Source organism: Heterodontus francisci, chromosome 2 (assembly GCF_036365525.1).
Source record: "Heterodontus francisci isolate sHetFra1 chromosome 2, sHetFra1.hap1, whole genome shotgun sequence".
Classification (NCBI taxonomy): Eukaryota; Metazoa; Chordata; class Chondrichthyes; order Heterodontiformes; family Heterodontidae; genus Heterodontus; species Heterodontus francisci.
In genome coordinates, this window is record NC_090372.1 from 109,986,192 (window position 1) to 110,003,157 (window position 16,966).

The 16,966-nt window shown below is 42.7% G+C and overlaps 1 protein-coding gene across 5 annotated transcripts in view; it reads right to left on the reverse strand.

Annotated features, from left to right (window-relative positions):
- The window catches only part of phf14 (PHD finger protein 14), a 360,384-nt gene that overhangs the window by 327,402 nt on the left and 16,016 nt on the right, over positions 1-16,966 (reverse strand). For all 5 annotated transcript variants that reach the window (XM_068009622.1, XM_068009587.1, XM_068009597.1 and 2 more), the window contains exons 2-3: positions 14,728-14,838; positions 10,779-11,374 (exon numbers count right to left, since the gene is read on the reverse strand). In XM_068009622.1, the coding sequence (XP_067865723.1) occupies positions 10,779-11,374; positions 14,728-14,838 (707 nt within the window). The remainder of the gene's footprint in view (positions 1-10,778; positions 11,375-14,727; positions 14,839-16,966) is intronic.

Here is a 16,966-nt window from a genome sequence, read left to right on the forward strand (position 1 = left end):
ACTCAATGTCACATATTTCTTAACTCAGAATTCATGCCAACAACAGAATGTTGTCGGCAAATTTCCAAATTCCAAATTAAGCATTTCTATACTTGCTTCAATTCAGATTCTCTTTTGGTAGATGCTTTCAAAAAGTGATGGGCATAACCACTACTAATAAATTAGGTGCCTTTGAAAATCTTCCACATTTATCATCTATACATATCAGGACAGGGGCATCATCTAAGTGAGGAAAATCAGTAAACACTGTCTTTTTAAAGAGCTTCCATTGCCTTTTGAGACCTCGAAGACCATCCCCTACCATTTTGGAAAACCTCTTTTTTAATATAGACCCCAAGGAATTTTTATTATGTATGGGTTTTACTGCTGATTTTAACAAATTTTATAGAGCAGGATATTTAAAGTTTTCTTGGTGTATTAACATTTGTAAAAGTAGGTTAAATACACAAGCCAATTGTCAGGCAAACCCCCCACCTGCCAAGGCTGAGGCACACATCATTTCGTCACATGAACAAAAACTTAAAATTGCAAGCCCTGACTGGAAGGACATTTGCATAGTACCAGACAATGTTGAAACAATGGGGACCCAGCAGTTGTTTCTCCAATACACAGAAGTGGTCAGACCAGTTTTAGTCACATGACTATGGCTGTTGCAGAGAATTTGAGCTTCCAAAGGATTCTGAAGAGACTGTTCCATATAAGGAGCGAGTCACATGACTAGCCTGCCAGGCAACCGAGTTTTTTTTAAAATTTGAATTCCCAACAAAGGGATTTGAACAGAGACAAAGCCATGTGCTCATGGAGTAAAGATCGCTCCTGGGACTGAGAACATTTCCTCTCCTGTTTGCCTGCCTCCATCTCTTTCCCACGGAATTGAAGCTTGTGAAGACATGTAAACTCAGAGAGAACAGTTTCCTATGTGAACAAGGTTTAAGACGAATACTGGGCCCCAACGAAATGCAAGACCAGATTTTCAATCAAGGACTACAGCGAGTTCGAGAGACAGTAACAAGATATTGCCTCAAACTGTTCTACTTATCTTTTCTTCTGCTCTTTTCTGTCCCTATTTGCATGTGTGTATCACGTGTGCATTCTAGCGTGGGCGTGTTGTATATTCATGGGCGTTAACTGCATTAGAGTTTAAGTTTAAGGTTTAATAAATTTCATCTTCCTTCTTTAAACCAAAGAAAGCCTGTTTGTGCTCATTACTTTGCCTTATAAATGGAAAACTGTGAACAAGGATTCATAAAGGGGGAATTCAAAACAGTGTGTTTAAAATTAAACCCTGTTACAAGAAGACCAGGTGAAGATAGTAACAGACCCCTAGACACCTTTCGCACCCGACTGTTGTATTACTTAAAATAACTAATCATAATTCAAAATTCCCAGTGAAACCACGTGCAGAAGATTTTCAGTTACTAGTCAACTTTTATACTTGGTATTAAAACAGTAAATCCAATTAAGACCAGAGCAAAATTTATTTTAGGTATTATTTTGTTATCCCAACCTTCACTTAATTAGCCTTAAGAGCTAGGTTGGAGTTACTAAGTCCTTAGTTGAATATTGAAGTGGCAATATAATGATCGTAGCTGAACAGGTTTTTCTTCTTTGCTGTGCACAACTACATGAAATATACAGAGATAACAGGCTTCAAGGTGCTGATTTAATCATTAAAAGAGAGTGTTGTGACAACGTCATCATCTCACTCCCCGTGTTCTGGCACTATTCTTTACTTAATACACAAACTAACATCTTGGCTCGGATTGCAGTCAGCGGTGAAGCGACGGTGCTCGCCACTGACCTCAAACAAGATCTCAATGGTGTGGATTTCCCCTTTCTCAATGTCAGTTAGAATCTGGCATTATGTCAAGAGGATCTCCAGGCTTCTAGCAACAGTGCTGTCATCAAGCAGGGCAAGTCGCCAATCACACTGAAATATTCTCACAGACAGCATATCAGGAAGTAAAATATGCTGAATTTTTCACATAAATTTTTACAGACAGAAAATTAAATAATTGGGACATGCACATTGATATTTCAACTTCTGCATTAATCCAAAGAAAAAAATTTACATGATTCTTATCATAATACAGAATTGACATTCCCTGTTTAACTGCGCATGTGCGGATTCCAGAAATTCAGAGGAGGAATGACGGTGAATGCCGACAGTTTCACCACTATTACCACTGTAAAATACAGGCCAATATGTCTTTGAATGCTTTCAGTGTGCTCTCTGGAGGTGATCCAATATGATGGGCAGTGCACTGCTACTACAGGATAGGTGCATGGACATCCTTTTTTAGTTCACCATTTGGGCCAGAGTGTCATGAAAACAGTAGCTAGGTAAGCTCTTGTGATTTGACAATGATAAGTAATTTTATGCTGCGTTTGCTACAACACAACCACTGGGTGGTGCAGTACTTGCACATGCGCAAATGCAGCCTCATGCACTGAAACGACACTGCCTGCATCATTTTTGGCAGCTGCCAGTAGTAAAGATGGCGCTGCTCAATTTATCGCAAAAACAAAAACAAGTGAAACCCAAATGCCTACAGTGACTGTGATCGCTGCCTCCATTCCACCCCCAACAGTACCCTGCTCCCTCCTGCCATCGCACTTCTTTTCGCCGCTGCCTCCCGCATCAGTCTGCTCGCCACTTGCTCCATGCCTTGCCACTTCTCCGTCCTTGGCCATGCTCCCCACTTCATTTCCCACACTCCACCCCTACCCCGAGCTGTGGGCCACTCGCTCCCGGCCTTGCCACTTCATCCTCTCTGCTCCCCGCTGTGTCCCGCTCGCAGGTTTCCCTCCCCTCCCAGGTTTCCCTCCCCTCCCCACCTTGTCACTCTCTCTCCCCCATGCAGGGAAGAAAGGCAGCGATCAGGGAAGGGAGCAGGGAAACAGAGACAGAGTAGAGGGAAGGAAGCAGCGAGGCTGGGAGCAAGTGGCCCACGGGTAGGTGGGGGAGTGAAGAGGGAAGTGAGCAGCTGAGGGAGAAGTGGCGAGGCGGAGAGCGAGCAGACGTTGCAGTACACGATGACGAATTAGCTCACATGCGCAAATTAGTCCTGGCAAGCCAGGTGCTGACGTAGGCTGCGCATGCACAGCACCATACTGACAGCAAGGGTCCGTTCTGCACATTTGCGAAGCTGGGAGTGCTCTGATGACATCGGCGCTGGCCTGCGTTGTCAGGAGTCACTTTGATAATTTAACAAGCACTGACTTTACAATTAAGTTTACTGTTTGTGATAAGGGAATATTACAGCCCCTTCATGTTGCACAGCATTAATAATTAGCAATAGGCATCATCTTTGTCCATGCTGTCTCATTTCTTCTTGAAGTGCAACTTGGCACATTTTGCACCTTTTTGACAGTAGCTGTTGAAATTTTCAGATAACAAAATAGCTATCATTTCAGGAGTGACCCTGAATAGCAACTACAGATGGTTGTTTACATGGTGCATGAGTAGCAAATGGTGTTATCCATATATTAGCAATCATTTTAATGTTCACAGTAAAGGCCTGCGCGGTTCTGAAAACGAGACCCAACCCAAGCCCAACAGAACCCCATCCGAGCCCGAGCCGGCCCGAGTCCTTCCAGTTTTTCCCACGCCCGACCATCAGTTAACTTATCTTCCATTTTTCACCTTACCTGCACAAGCTTAAAATAACTAACAAAACCACCTTTAAAGCCCAAAAAGTAAATTAACATTAAAGTCACTTACCTGAGGTGGTGATAGGGCATGTCCAATCCGGCCCGACCCAGAATGCCGGACCCGGAAGGGCGACCCGACCCAAACCCGACTCGTCGTCGGATCCCGTCGGGTTTGGGTCGGGTAGCAGGCCTCTAGTGGGAGGAGTGGCCTGTGAAAAGGTACTTGGCCCCTCGTCACGACCCCAGCACCAATAGCAGCTATGGATAGAGGCTGACATGCCACTGATCATGTACTCACACCAGATATACACTACATCCCCTACTCCACCAAAAGGAAAAATGTGTAAAAGAATTATTATTGACTTTAAAAGCCCTTTTCCCCCTCCCCTGACATTTTGTTTCTTTCAGCATATTTGCTTAAATTGTTTCCTTTGGGCTGATGTGGAATCATATTTGGAACAATTTGCTTTTGATTTTAATAAAAGCTCAAAGTCTTGGGGGTTAATTTTATTCCACGTCATTCAGTCCATTTCTCCCGGACCTCTGCTCCACAATATAGCCATTAACATGTGAACAGAAAACAAGCCACGTGCAAAAATGGTTGAATATTTACTTCTCAGATGGATGTGAAGGGTCCCACAACCAAAAACACTAAAAACTGATAATCTGGGTATCATCTCATTGCTGTTTGCAAGACCTTCATGTGCGCAAATTGGCTGTCATGTTTCCTACATTGGAATAATTATTGCACTTCATTCACTATAAAACACTATGTAAATGCTTTTTCTTTCTCTGTTTTTGTATTCAGAACACAAGGAATGGAGATGAAATGTTCCATTTAAGGCATGTCGTGCAATATAGAAGATACTTTGACATGAGTTGTGGTGTGGTGAAATCGCATTACAGTTGTACATGCGATGCGAGATCTAATTTAATCTGTGCCAAGTTAACGGGTCAGCTGGGGCTGCAGTCAAGCTCTGCTCTCATAAGAACATAAGAAATAGGAGACTCAAGCCTGCCCCGCCATTCAATAATATCATGGCTGATGTGCACCAGACCTGAACTCCTCTTTCGTGCCAACTCCTCATAGCCCTCAACTCCCTGATATTTCAAAAATCTATCTACCTCCTCTTGAAATACTTTCAGTGATCCAGCCTCCACAACTGTCTGGGGTAGAGAATTCCAGACATTCACTACCCTCTGAGAGAAGAAATTCCTTTGCATCTCAGTCCCCTAGTTCGAGATTCCCCCACGAGTGGAAACATCTTCTCAACATCTATCCTGTCAAGTCCCTTCAGAATCTTGTACTTTTCAATAAGATCACCCCTCATTCTTCTAAACTCTAATGAATAAAGGCCTAACCTGTTTAGCCGTTCTTGATAAATCAACCCCTTCATTTCAGGAATCAGCCTAGTGAATCTCATTTGAACCGCCTCCAAGGCCAGTATATCCTTTCTTAAATACGGGGACCAAAACTGTACACAGTACTCTAGGTGTGGCCTCACCAATACCCTGTACGGTTATCACAAAACTTCCCTATTTTAAACTCCAATCCCCTAGCAATAAAGGCCAAAATTCCATTTGCCTTTTTAATTGCATGCTGCACCTACATGCTAACTTTGTGTTTCATGCACAAGAACACCCAGATCCCTCTGTACTGCACTTTTTTGAAGTCTCTCTCCATTTAAATAATAGCCTGCCTTTTGATTCTTCCTGCCAAAGTGCATGACCTCACACTTTCCTACATTAAACTCCAAGTTTTTGCCCACTCACTCAACCTATCTATATCCCCTTGCACATTCATTATGTCCTCATCACCACATGCCCTCCCACCTACTTTTGTATGGTCAGCAAATTTGGATATATTACACTCTGCCCAAGTCATTAATATAGATAGTAAATAATTGAGGCCCTAGGACTGATCCTTGTGGCACTCCACTAGTTATGTCTTTCCAACCTAAAAAACACCCATTAATCCCGACTCTCTGTCTTCTGAGTTATCCAATCCTCAATCCATGCTAATACATTACCCCCAATACCGTTGGCTCCTATCTTGGGCAATAATCTTTTATGTGGCACCTTATCGATGCCTTCTGGAAATCCAAATTGACTACATTTACAGGTTCCCCTTTATCAACTCTGCTAGTTATATCCTCAAAGAACTCTAGCAAGTTTGTCAAACATGATTTCCCTTTCATAAAACCATGTTCACTCTGTTTGATTGCATTAAGCTTTTCTAAATGTCCTGCTATTTCTTCCTTAATAATGGACTCTAGCATTTTCCCAAGAACCGATGTTAGGCTGACTGACCTATAGTTTCCTGCTTTTTGTCTCCCTTCCTTCTTGAACAGGTGCGTCACATTAGCAGTTTTCCAATCCACTGGGACCCTCCCGGAATCCAGTGAATTCTAGAATATTTTGACCAATGCCTCCACTACCTCTGCAGCCACTTCCTTTAAAACCCTTAGATGCATGCCATCAGGTCCTGGCAACTTCTCCGCTTTTAGTCCCATTAGTTTGTCAAATACTTTGCCCCGCGTGATAGAGACTGTTGGAAGATCTTTCTTCCCATTAGCTCCTTGCTTATCTGATATCTATGGGATGTTTATAGTGTCCTCCACCGTGAAGACCAATGCAAAATATTGGTTTAAATTATCTGCCATTTCCCTGTTCCCAGTCACCAATTCTCCAGTCGCATCCTCCAAGGGGCCCACGCTCACTTTAGATACTCGCTTTCTTTTTATATACCTGTAGAAGCTCTTGCTGTTTGTTTTTATATTTCATGCCAATTTACTTTCATAATCAATTTTCTCCCTCTTTATTCGCTTTTTAGTCATCCGCTGCTGGTTTCTAAAAAATTCCCAATCTGCTGGCCTACCACTAGTTTTCGCCGCTTTGTATGCCTTAGTTTTTAAATGGATACTCTCCTTGACCGCCTTTGTTAACCACGGGTGGTTCACGAGTCCTTCTTTTTGACCGGGATAAATTTTTGCTGAGCGTTATGAAATATCTGCTTAAATATCTGCCACTGCTCATCCACTGACCTTCCCCTTAGTCCATCTTCCCAGCCCACTTTAGACAACTCTTTCTTCATACCTCTGTAATTGCCCTTAAGTTGAGGACACTAGTTTGAGACCCGAGTTGCTCGCCCTCAAACTGAATTTGAAATTCTACCATGTTGTGATCGCTATCCCGTAGAGGATCCTGAACTGTGATATCTCTTATTAATCCTACCTCATCACACATTACTAGATATAAAATAGCCTGTTCCCGGGAAGGTTCTGCAACGTATTGCTCTAAGTAACAATCCCTGATGCACTCTACAAATTCGTCTTCCATGTTCCCTCTGCCAATCTAATTTGTCCAGTCAATATGCAGATTAAAATCACCCATGACAATTGTACTGCCCTTCTTACACGCCTCTATTATTTCCATTACATTATTTCCCAATTTATACTTTGTCCTACAGTGAGGCAACTCTTCGGGGGCCTACAGACGACTCCCACCCGTGACTTCTTACCCTTGCTATTCCTTATTTCCACCCAAACTGATTCCACATCACGATCTATTGCACCTATAATCACTACTCACCACCGCACTGATACCTTCCTTTATTAAAGCTACCACACCTTCTTCTCCTTTTTGCCCGTTTTTCCAGAACATCGAAAAACCAGTTTTGGTCACCCTGCAACCACGTCTCGATAATAGCTATCGAGTCATACTCATTTATTTCTATTTGTGCCGTCGACTTATCTATCTTGTTACAAATGCTGCATGCATTCAGATAAAGAGCCTTAAGCTTTGACTTTTTAACCATTACTCCTCATTCTGGTTCTAATTTCCGCTGCACTCTTCTGCTTATATTTTCTGCCCCTTCCTGTCACACTTCGATAACCTCTTCACTACCCTGCACCTCTGCTCTCTCGTTTTTTTTGATTTTTTAAAACATCCCTTCAATTGAACCCCCCACTAATTAGTTTAAAGTCCTATCTACAACCCTAGCTGTACTATTCGCCAGGACAGTGATCCCAGCATGGTTCAAATGAAGTCTGTCCCAATGGAACAGCTCTCTCCTTCGCCAGTACTGGTGCCAATGCCCATGAATCGGAACCCATTTCTCCCACAGCAATCTTTCAGCCACGAGTTTACCTCTCTAATCTTATGTACCCTACGCCAATTTGCACATGATTCAGGTAGTAATCCGGAGATTACCACCTTTATGGTTCTGCTTTTAATTTAGCCCCGAGCTGCAAATGGTCCCTCAGCAGAACCTCTTTCCTAGTCCTACTTATGTCGTTGGTAGCTACGTGGACCACAACAACAGGATCCTTCCCCTCCCACTCCAAGTTCCTCTCCAGCCCAGAAGAGATGTGCTTAACCTTGGCACCAAGTAGGCAACACAGCCTTCGGGACTCCCTGCCTTTGTTGCAGAGAACAGTATCTATTTCCCAAACTATGCTATCCCCTATTACTACTACATTTCTCTTTTCTCCCCCACTTGAATGGCACTCTGAACCACGGTGCTGTGGTCAGTTCGCTCATCCTCCCTGCAGCCTGTGCCCTCGTCCACAACGGGAGCAAGAACCTTGGAGGCTCCTCCAAAGCTAAATTCTGGATCCCCATACCTGCCTCACTTGCAGTCACACCCTACTGTCCGGACCACGCTACAAATTTGACGTAATTAATCTAAGGCTGCATTTGCCGACAATGCCACCACTAGGTGGCGCTGCAATGGCACATGCAAATGCCGCCTGTGCCACTAAAACGTCACAGTCTGCGACATCATGCAGCCGCCAGGATTAAAGATGGCGCTGCTCAAATAATCACACGATGACAACCTAAACACATGGTAGCACACAATAGCCGTAGGGAGGGGATGGAGCGAGCTGGCCGGGGAGGGGAGGGAGCAAGCGGGCCAGGGAGGGGAGGGAGCAAGTGAGCGGGCGGGCCGGCCAGCCAGCGGTCAGGGGTGTGGCAAGCGGGGGGTGAGCGAGTGGTTGGGGGGGCTGCTGTGAGCAAGCAGGCGGGGGGGGGGGGGTTGAGCGAGCAGGCGGGGGTCGGGAGCGGGCAGCAGGGTGGAAGGAGGAGAGCACACCAGTCACCAGCAAGGTCTTCGGCTGCTCTCTACCCGCTCCCCAGATCCCCTTTCACCCCACCCCTGCTCTCTCCCCGCTCCACAGACCCCCCTCTCCCCCCACCCCTGCTCTCTCCGGCCCGGATCCCCCCCACCATCTGCCCGCATTGAGATGATGTCATCAGCACATACGCCAACCCCATCTGCCCGCGTTACGCGATGATGTCATCTGCGCATGCGCCAACCAGTCCTGGAACTGCGAATGCAACACATGCGCAGAGAGTAGGAACCAATCGCAGATTGGCGTAGTCGGATGGCATAAGTGTTGTGTTGTCAGTAATCACTTTGTTAATCTAAGGGGTGTGACTGTCTCCTGAAACAGTATTCAGATAACTCTCCCCCTCCCTGATGTGTCGCAATGTCCGCAGCTCGGACTCCAGCTCATTAACTCTGAGCTGAAGGTCCTCGAGCAGCCAACACTTGCTGCAGCTGTCACCACCGTGGATCGCACCGTCGTCCACCAGCTGCCACATACTACAGCTGCAACACATCACCTGCCCAGCCATCTCTATTTAATTAATTAATTTGGATGTTAAATAGTTTTAAAGTGAATTTCTTAACTGTACTTTTCAGCTGTAATAACGTCTCTTGATTTAAACCACTTGGCCAAAAAGAGACACAGAAGAGAGTTTCCAGCAGTTTCCTTTTGAAAAATGTGTGGTCTTCGATGACAACAACATGGCCACAGGCAATTCTATCAGAAATCTAATAAATTTTGAAAACTAATAAATCCAATAAGGAATTCAGGAGAAATTAATTTACCCTGAGAATGGTGAGAATGTGGAACTTGCTCCCATTGGGAGTAGTGAAGGTGAATAGCACAAATGCATTCGAGGGGAAGCCAGATAAGCACATATAGCAACACACCAAGACTCCTTAGACAGCACCTTCCAAACCCACGACCTCCACCACCTGCAAGTTCCCCTCCAAACCACACACCATCCTGACTTGAAACTATATCGCCATTCCTTCGCTGTCGCTGGGTCAAAATCCTGGAACTCCCTTCCTAACAGCACTGTGGGTATACCTACCCCACATGGACTGCAGCGGTTCAAGGCGGCAGCTCACCACCACCTTCTCTAGGGCAATTAGGAATGGGCAATAAATGCCGTCCTAGCCAGCAACACCCACATCCCATGAACGAATAAAAAAAACATGAGGGAGAAAGGAATAAGAAAGATAAGTCTGTAGGGTGAGATGAAGCAAGATAGGAGGAGGTTCGTGTGGAGCATAAACACTGGCATAGACTGGTTGACCCAATGACCTGCTTCTGCGCTATAAATTCAATGTAATTCTACGTAGCAAACTGTATTTTAAAATAAGTCAACACCCATTTTTTCTCCCCACCTTAGATGGCCTGATTTTGCCTATGCCACTCTTTAGCTGGTACATGAAAGCCATTGCTCTCAGATTTTTATTTGCCTCCTGCAAAGTATTTAGCTACGACTGGAATCAGATCTGCGATCAGGAGCTCACTGCATACTGACTCGGGCCCTTTTAAAAAAAAACACATTTCAAGTATAGAGCAGCAATCTGAACAACACTGGATGTTTAATGGTCTTACCATATAAAAGACATCTAAAAGGCAGAAAGTAGGAAACAAGAGAACTCCAATTTCCTTTTCATGGTAGTAAAATGCAAAAATCAAACACTGTTGAAAATCATTAATTTTAAACTGAGTTCTTATGCCCCTCAATTCAATAAAATGCACAACTAGAAAAATGAATTCGCTGGATTTTTTTTTTACTCAATCACTAAGGGACCACCCAGATATATTCCATAACTGCATATTAATGAACTAACACTTCACAAGAACTACGTGCCTTGAAAATAGCTGCACTACTACTGACTGTATACAATCTTATGTTCAGATTTCAGTTTTAAAACTTTATCACATGCCTTTTCTAACAGAATAGCATTTTTGCACAGAGCTTTGAACAGTGAATAGCTCTGTATGATATGGTCGAACATAACAGATCAATCACAGTACCTCATAGTTCTTACTCTGCGTCAGAACAAAGCCATCACTTGTTCCTTCCGTCTTGGCAGCTTTTTGACTGGAAGGTCTATTTTTTCTTCGAACTCTCTTATCGTCTTCACTGGCACTGCTGCTGTCTTCATCATCATCAGGATTGCCATCTTCACTGTCACTGAAATCATCATCCACACCACCACCTTCATCACCATCATCGTTATTTACACCTTTTCCTTTCTTCTTTCCACTACAAGGTCGCCAGTCATTATCATCTTCACTATCATAATCATCAAAGCCATTCAACTCTTCCACTGATATCATATCCAGCATTGTTCTTTTTTTACGCAAATTCCATTTCTTTTGCCCATCATTTGATTCGTCTGGCCCAGCATCATCCACTGTTTCCTTAATTTTCTTATCAGTTTTGTTTTCAGTTTGTTCCTTGGTGTCAGGTTCTTCTGGCTGATCGTCCTTACATTCAACTTCTATCTTTCCATCAGAGGTATCCTTTTTATCCTGTTCAGAGTCCTCTTCACTGCCATTTTGTCCTCCCTCACTTTCTGAACCTTCTTCACTGTCCTTACCAGCACTCTCTCCACTCCCATCAGAATCTGTTACATAAGCAATATAAACTTTTCTTAGTAGCTTTAAATAACCAAGATGATTAGCATATAGTTGACAAATATTATATTAAAAAGCCTTTATCTGAAGATACATTCTGTGAGCATTACGTATGTTTCAATTGAGTTTTTCAACTTCAGTTATCAATGCAATCTATTTTAATGCCAATGTAGGATGTTCCACCAGTGGGGATTCTATTAAAGCCCTGTGGATGTGTCATCAATTATCACAACAATAAAGATCTAACAAAGGGGAGATTCTGCAGCGTATGAGTGTTGGACACACTTCAAAGTGCAAAGTTATCACTCTATTGATCAGAGAAGTGTCATCGATACACCAAGATCAGTGCTCTACAGTGGTGAAGCATGCTAATATAGCAGTAAATGTCATCTTAACACACCTATGTAGTTCAAAAAGGAGAAACCTATAGCTATTAATAGGGTACTATAATTCAGTTTACAATTGAACCTTTTGGTAATGCAAGACCCTGTCTTATCTAATGTATAATTTAAAGCAAATGTTTTCAGGGATTAAGTTCTGTGCCCATCAGGAACTGGGATACAACTCCTGAACCTCATTTACCGTCATTACAGCCACCGGTAAAGGGATACTTTCATTCCATCAGAGGTGAAAGGATAGCACTTTGGACAAGCAAAGACTCAAAGTTTAACTGGGAAAGTGAGCAACACTGCTAAAAACTGTTAAACATTGATAAAGCTATGACAAATAGCTTGACTCAAAACAGATACCAATTTAAGACCACAAGCTGCCATAGAGACATATCCTTAGTCACCTGTGAATTATTCGACCTTCAATAAACAAATAAACTACGTCTTTTTTTTTTAAATCATATTCCAAAGAAACTAATGCAGGTTTTTCTTTTTAAAAAATGCTGGAAACATGCAAATGTTTTGACTGTTGAACCTTACCAGAACCTGTATTTTTTCTTTCCAAATGCTGATGGAACAGCTGAATACTTCCATCATTTGCCATTCCCCCAACCCCCACCACATACACACCACAACCTGTAGTTCAATGTAGTATCTTCTTTCCCAATGGTTTAACTGGCTTATCCAATGCGTATCTGTGCCATACAGATCAGGAGGGTCATAGTCTCAATTCCTCAATTGGTGCAACATTAGGCGAGTCTTAGTAAAGGAAACTACGAAGGTACAAGGCGCGAGTTGGCCATGACAGATTGGGAAACGTTACTTAAAGGGATGACGGTGGATAGGCAATATGCAAACATTTAAAGAGCGCATGGATGAACTGCAACAATTGTTTATCCCTGTCTGGCGCAAAAGTAAAACAGGAAAGGTAGCCAAACCAGGGTTTACAAGGGAAATTAGAGATAGCATTAGATCCAAGGAAGAGGCATATAAATTTGCCAGGAAAAACAACTGACCTGAGGATTGGGCGAAGTGTGGAATTCAGCAAAGGAGGACCAAGGGATTGATTAAGAAGGGGAAAATAGAGTACGAGAGCAAGCTTACGGGGAACATAAAAACTGACTGTAAAAGTTTCTATAGGTATGTGAAGAGAAAAAGATTGGTGAAGACAAATGTAGGTCCCTTGCAGTCAGAAACAGGGGAATTTATTATGGGGAATAAAGAAATGGCTGGCAAACTAAATGCATACTTTGGTTCTGTCTTCACAAAGGAGGACACAAATATCTTACCAGAAATGTTGGGAAACACAGGGCTTAGTGAGAGAGAGGAATTGAAAGAAATCAGTATGAGTAGAGAAATGGTGTTGGGGAAATTGATGGGATTGAAGGCCGATCGATCCCCAGGGCCTGATGGTATGCATCCCAGAGTACTTAAGGAAGTGGCCCTATAGATAGTGGATGCATTGGTGGTCATCTTCCAAGATTCTACAGACTCTGGAACAGTTCCTACAGATTGGAGGGTAGCTAATGTAACCCCACTATTTAAAAAGGGACGTCGAAAGAAAGCAGGGCATTATAGACCAGTCAGCCTGACGTCAGTAGTGGAGAAAATTCTCAAGTCCATTATCAAAGATTTTACTGCAGAGCACTTGGAGAACAGTGGTAGAATCGGACAGAGTCAGCATAGATTTACGAAAGGGAAATCATGCTTGACAAATCTTCTAGGATTCTTCGAGGATGTAACTAGCAGAGTTGATGAGGGGGAGCCAGTAGATGTGGTTTATTTGGACTTTCAGAAGGCTTTCGACAAAGTCCCACGTAAGAGATTGGCATGTAAAATTAAAGCGCATGGGACTGGGGGCAGACACAAAACTGGGTGGAAGGGTGCAGAGAGGCTTCAGGGTGATTTGGACAAGTTGAGTGAGTGGGCTAATGCTTGGCAGATGCAGTATAATGTGAATAAATGTGAGGTTATCCACTTTGGTAGCAAAAACAGGAAGACAAATTATCTGAATGGCGATAAACTGAGAGAGGGGAATATGCAGCGAGACCTGGGTGCTCTCGTACACCAGTCGCTGAAGGTAAGCATGCAGGTCCAACAGGCAGTAAAAAAGGCAAATGTTGGCATTCATAGCGAGAGGATGCGAGTACAGAAGCAGAGATGTCTTGCTGCAATTATACAGGGCCTTGGTGAGGCCACACCTGGAATATTGTGTGCAGTTTTGGTCTCCTTATCTGAGGAAGGATGTTCTTGCTATAGAGGGAGTGCAGCGAAGGTTTTTCAGACTGATTCCTGGGATGGCGGGACTGACATACGAGGAGAAATTGAGTCAGTTAGGATTATATTCGCTGGAGTTCAGAAGACTGAGGGGGGAATCTCACAGAAAGCTATAAAATTCTAACAGGACTTGACAGGATAGATGCAGGATGTTCACAATGGTGGGGGAGTCCAGAACCAGGGGTCATAGGCTAAGGATATGGGGTAAACTTTTCAGGACTGAGATGAGGAGAAATGTCTTTACCCAGAGAGTGGTGAGCCTGTGAAATTCGCTATCACAGAAAGCAGTTGAGGCCAAAACATTGTATGTTTTCAAAAAGGATATAGCTCTTGGGTCTAAAGGGATCAAAGAGTATGGGACGAAAGCCGGAACAGGCTACTGAGTTGGATGATAAGCCATGATCATAATGAATGGCGGAGAAGGCTCGAAGGGCCAAATGGCCTACTCCTGCTCCTATTTTCTATGTGAGTTCAGCAAAGATGATTGTAGGAGAACTGGGCTTACATGTGAATTATGGAAACCTCAGCAAGAGTGCAACACCACCAAAGAAACAGTGCCCCAATAAAGGAGTCTGCATTTTCAGAAGGGAGGAAAAAAGCTGGTGAGAAAAAAAAACATGCTCACAGTACTGATCAAAACAAATTCTACAAAATTAACACTTACAAACAGTACTTACCCGAAGCATCGCCCACTTCAAAATCACTGTCATCTGAGCTGTCATAATCTAATGCTTCCAAGAGGGATGTTGCTAGTGTCTTCACTTGTCTCTTCTTTGGACCTCGCTCAACTATGGAAATCCAGAGTAAATTCTATTCAGTAAATACATACATCCACATGCCTATGATATCTAGAGTCAACAAAAATAACGAATACCTAACACTTTATTTACATTTTTTCAACTCGAAAAATATGGATTTTAATTTTTCCCTTCTTCCCTCCCAACTCTGCTCACCAAATGAGAACAGCTTGACCCACATGCATTATGCCAGTATAAATTCATTATAAATGCCGTAGAAAACTATTAGACCTTTACTAACTTTAACCATTTTAAAGAGTTTTACTTTTTAATAAAAAAATGTCCTTCACGTCAGTGTGAGTGGCACAATGAAATCCAGCAAGATAGGATATTTCACATAGACACGAGGATGTCAAAAAGCATATCCTTCAATTTGCCATGGAAGATCTGTTAGTAGACAGATATCATTACAATTACTTCTCTGCAAAATTAACTGGGGTCTTTCAGAAATAAGACCTCTTTAATGCAGCAGTGGTCTGCAAATTGACTTATGTGGCATTTGATTCCCATTGTGGTCTATCATTATAATGATATGGGCTCTATCCCACGTCATCTGATAAAATAGGTCCATGGAAGCCCTAGCTGCTGCATTTGATAAGATTTTGTTAAGACCCTTCAGGTACAATTATGTCTGGAGGTTTTACATATTTGATGGCATGTGATGACTTGCTGACTTGTTTAATATTATACAAAGGAGGGGTCTGGGAAGCTAGAAGTAATAAGGAATTCCTACAAAGGGAGAGCCGTTGTTCCCCCCATGCCCCACTTCCAGTTATAAATATAACACTGATCATCAGGCTTTTAGAAAGAATTTAAGTTTTTGTCAGAGATTAGCCTATTGAGTGCGTCTTGGTTTTGATCTAGCATGTGAAAAACTGTAGACTTTCACTTTTAGTTAATATCACACGAGACAAAAATTCATTAAGGCAAAAGCTTGAACCACGCTGAATCATAAGACTCAACTTAAAGAACTAATAATTCAAGAGCTAGATTTTCTTCATTTAAAAAAAGGGTGAGGGCTAAATTCAACAACTTACAGGATAGACAGCCTTCTAGAGATAATAACCTGGGACAAAATTAATTGGCTTTTAGAAAAATATGGGCTAATAAATGAAATTCAGCATGGAATTGCTTCAAGGCAAATCGTGTTTAATTTGATCAAGCTCCTTGATGAAGTTACGGAGCTGGCTGATGAGGGTACGGTGGTTGATTTTGTGCATATGGACTTTCAAAAGGTGCCTGACAAAATGCCACATAATAGACCTGAGAGCAATTAAAGCCCATGGAGTAAAGGACAGTGACAGCATGGATACAAAAGTGGCTAAATGACAAGGCAGCAAGAAGAGGTGGATGTTTGTTTTTTCAGACCGAAGGGAGCTATACAGTGGTGTCCCCCAGGGATCAGCATACTTGGAAACGTAGTAAACAATGAGAAGGATAGTAGTAGATTTCAGGAGGACACAGACTGACTGATTTAATGGGCAGACACACAGCAGATGAAATTTAGTACAGAGAAGTGTGAAGTGACACATTTTGGAGGGAAGAATGAAGAAAGGCAATATAAACTAAATGGTACAATTTCAAAAGGGTTGCAAGAAGAGAGAGACCCGGAGGTGTAAGTACACAAATCTTTGATGGTGACAGGACAAATTGAGAAGGCTGTTAAAAAACATGTAGGATCCTTGGCTTTATTAACTGAGGAATCGAGTACAAAAGCAATGCAATTATCCTAACTTTATAAAACAATGGCTGGGTCTCATCTGAAACAGGGTGTTCAAATATGGGCACCACATTTTAGGAAGGATATTAAAGCCTTGGAGATGGTGTAGAAGCGGTGCACTAGAATGCTGCCAGAGAATTTCAGTTATTTAGACTGAAGAAGCTGGGATTGCTCTCCTTAGAGAAGGTTAAGAGGAGATTTGATAGAGGCTTTCAAAATCATTAATGGTTTTGATAGAGTAAATAAGGAGAAGCTGTTTCCAGTGGCAGAAGAGTCAGTAACTAGAGGACAGGGATTTAAGGTGATTGGCAAAAGAACCAGGTGATATGAGGAAACTTTTGTTTTTTCAAAGCAAGTTATGGTGATCCGGAATGCACTGCCTGAAAAGGTGGTGGAAGC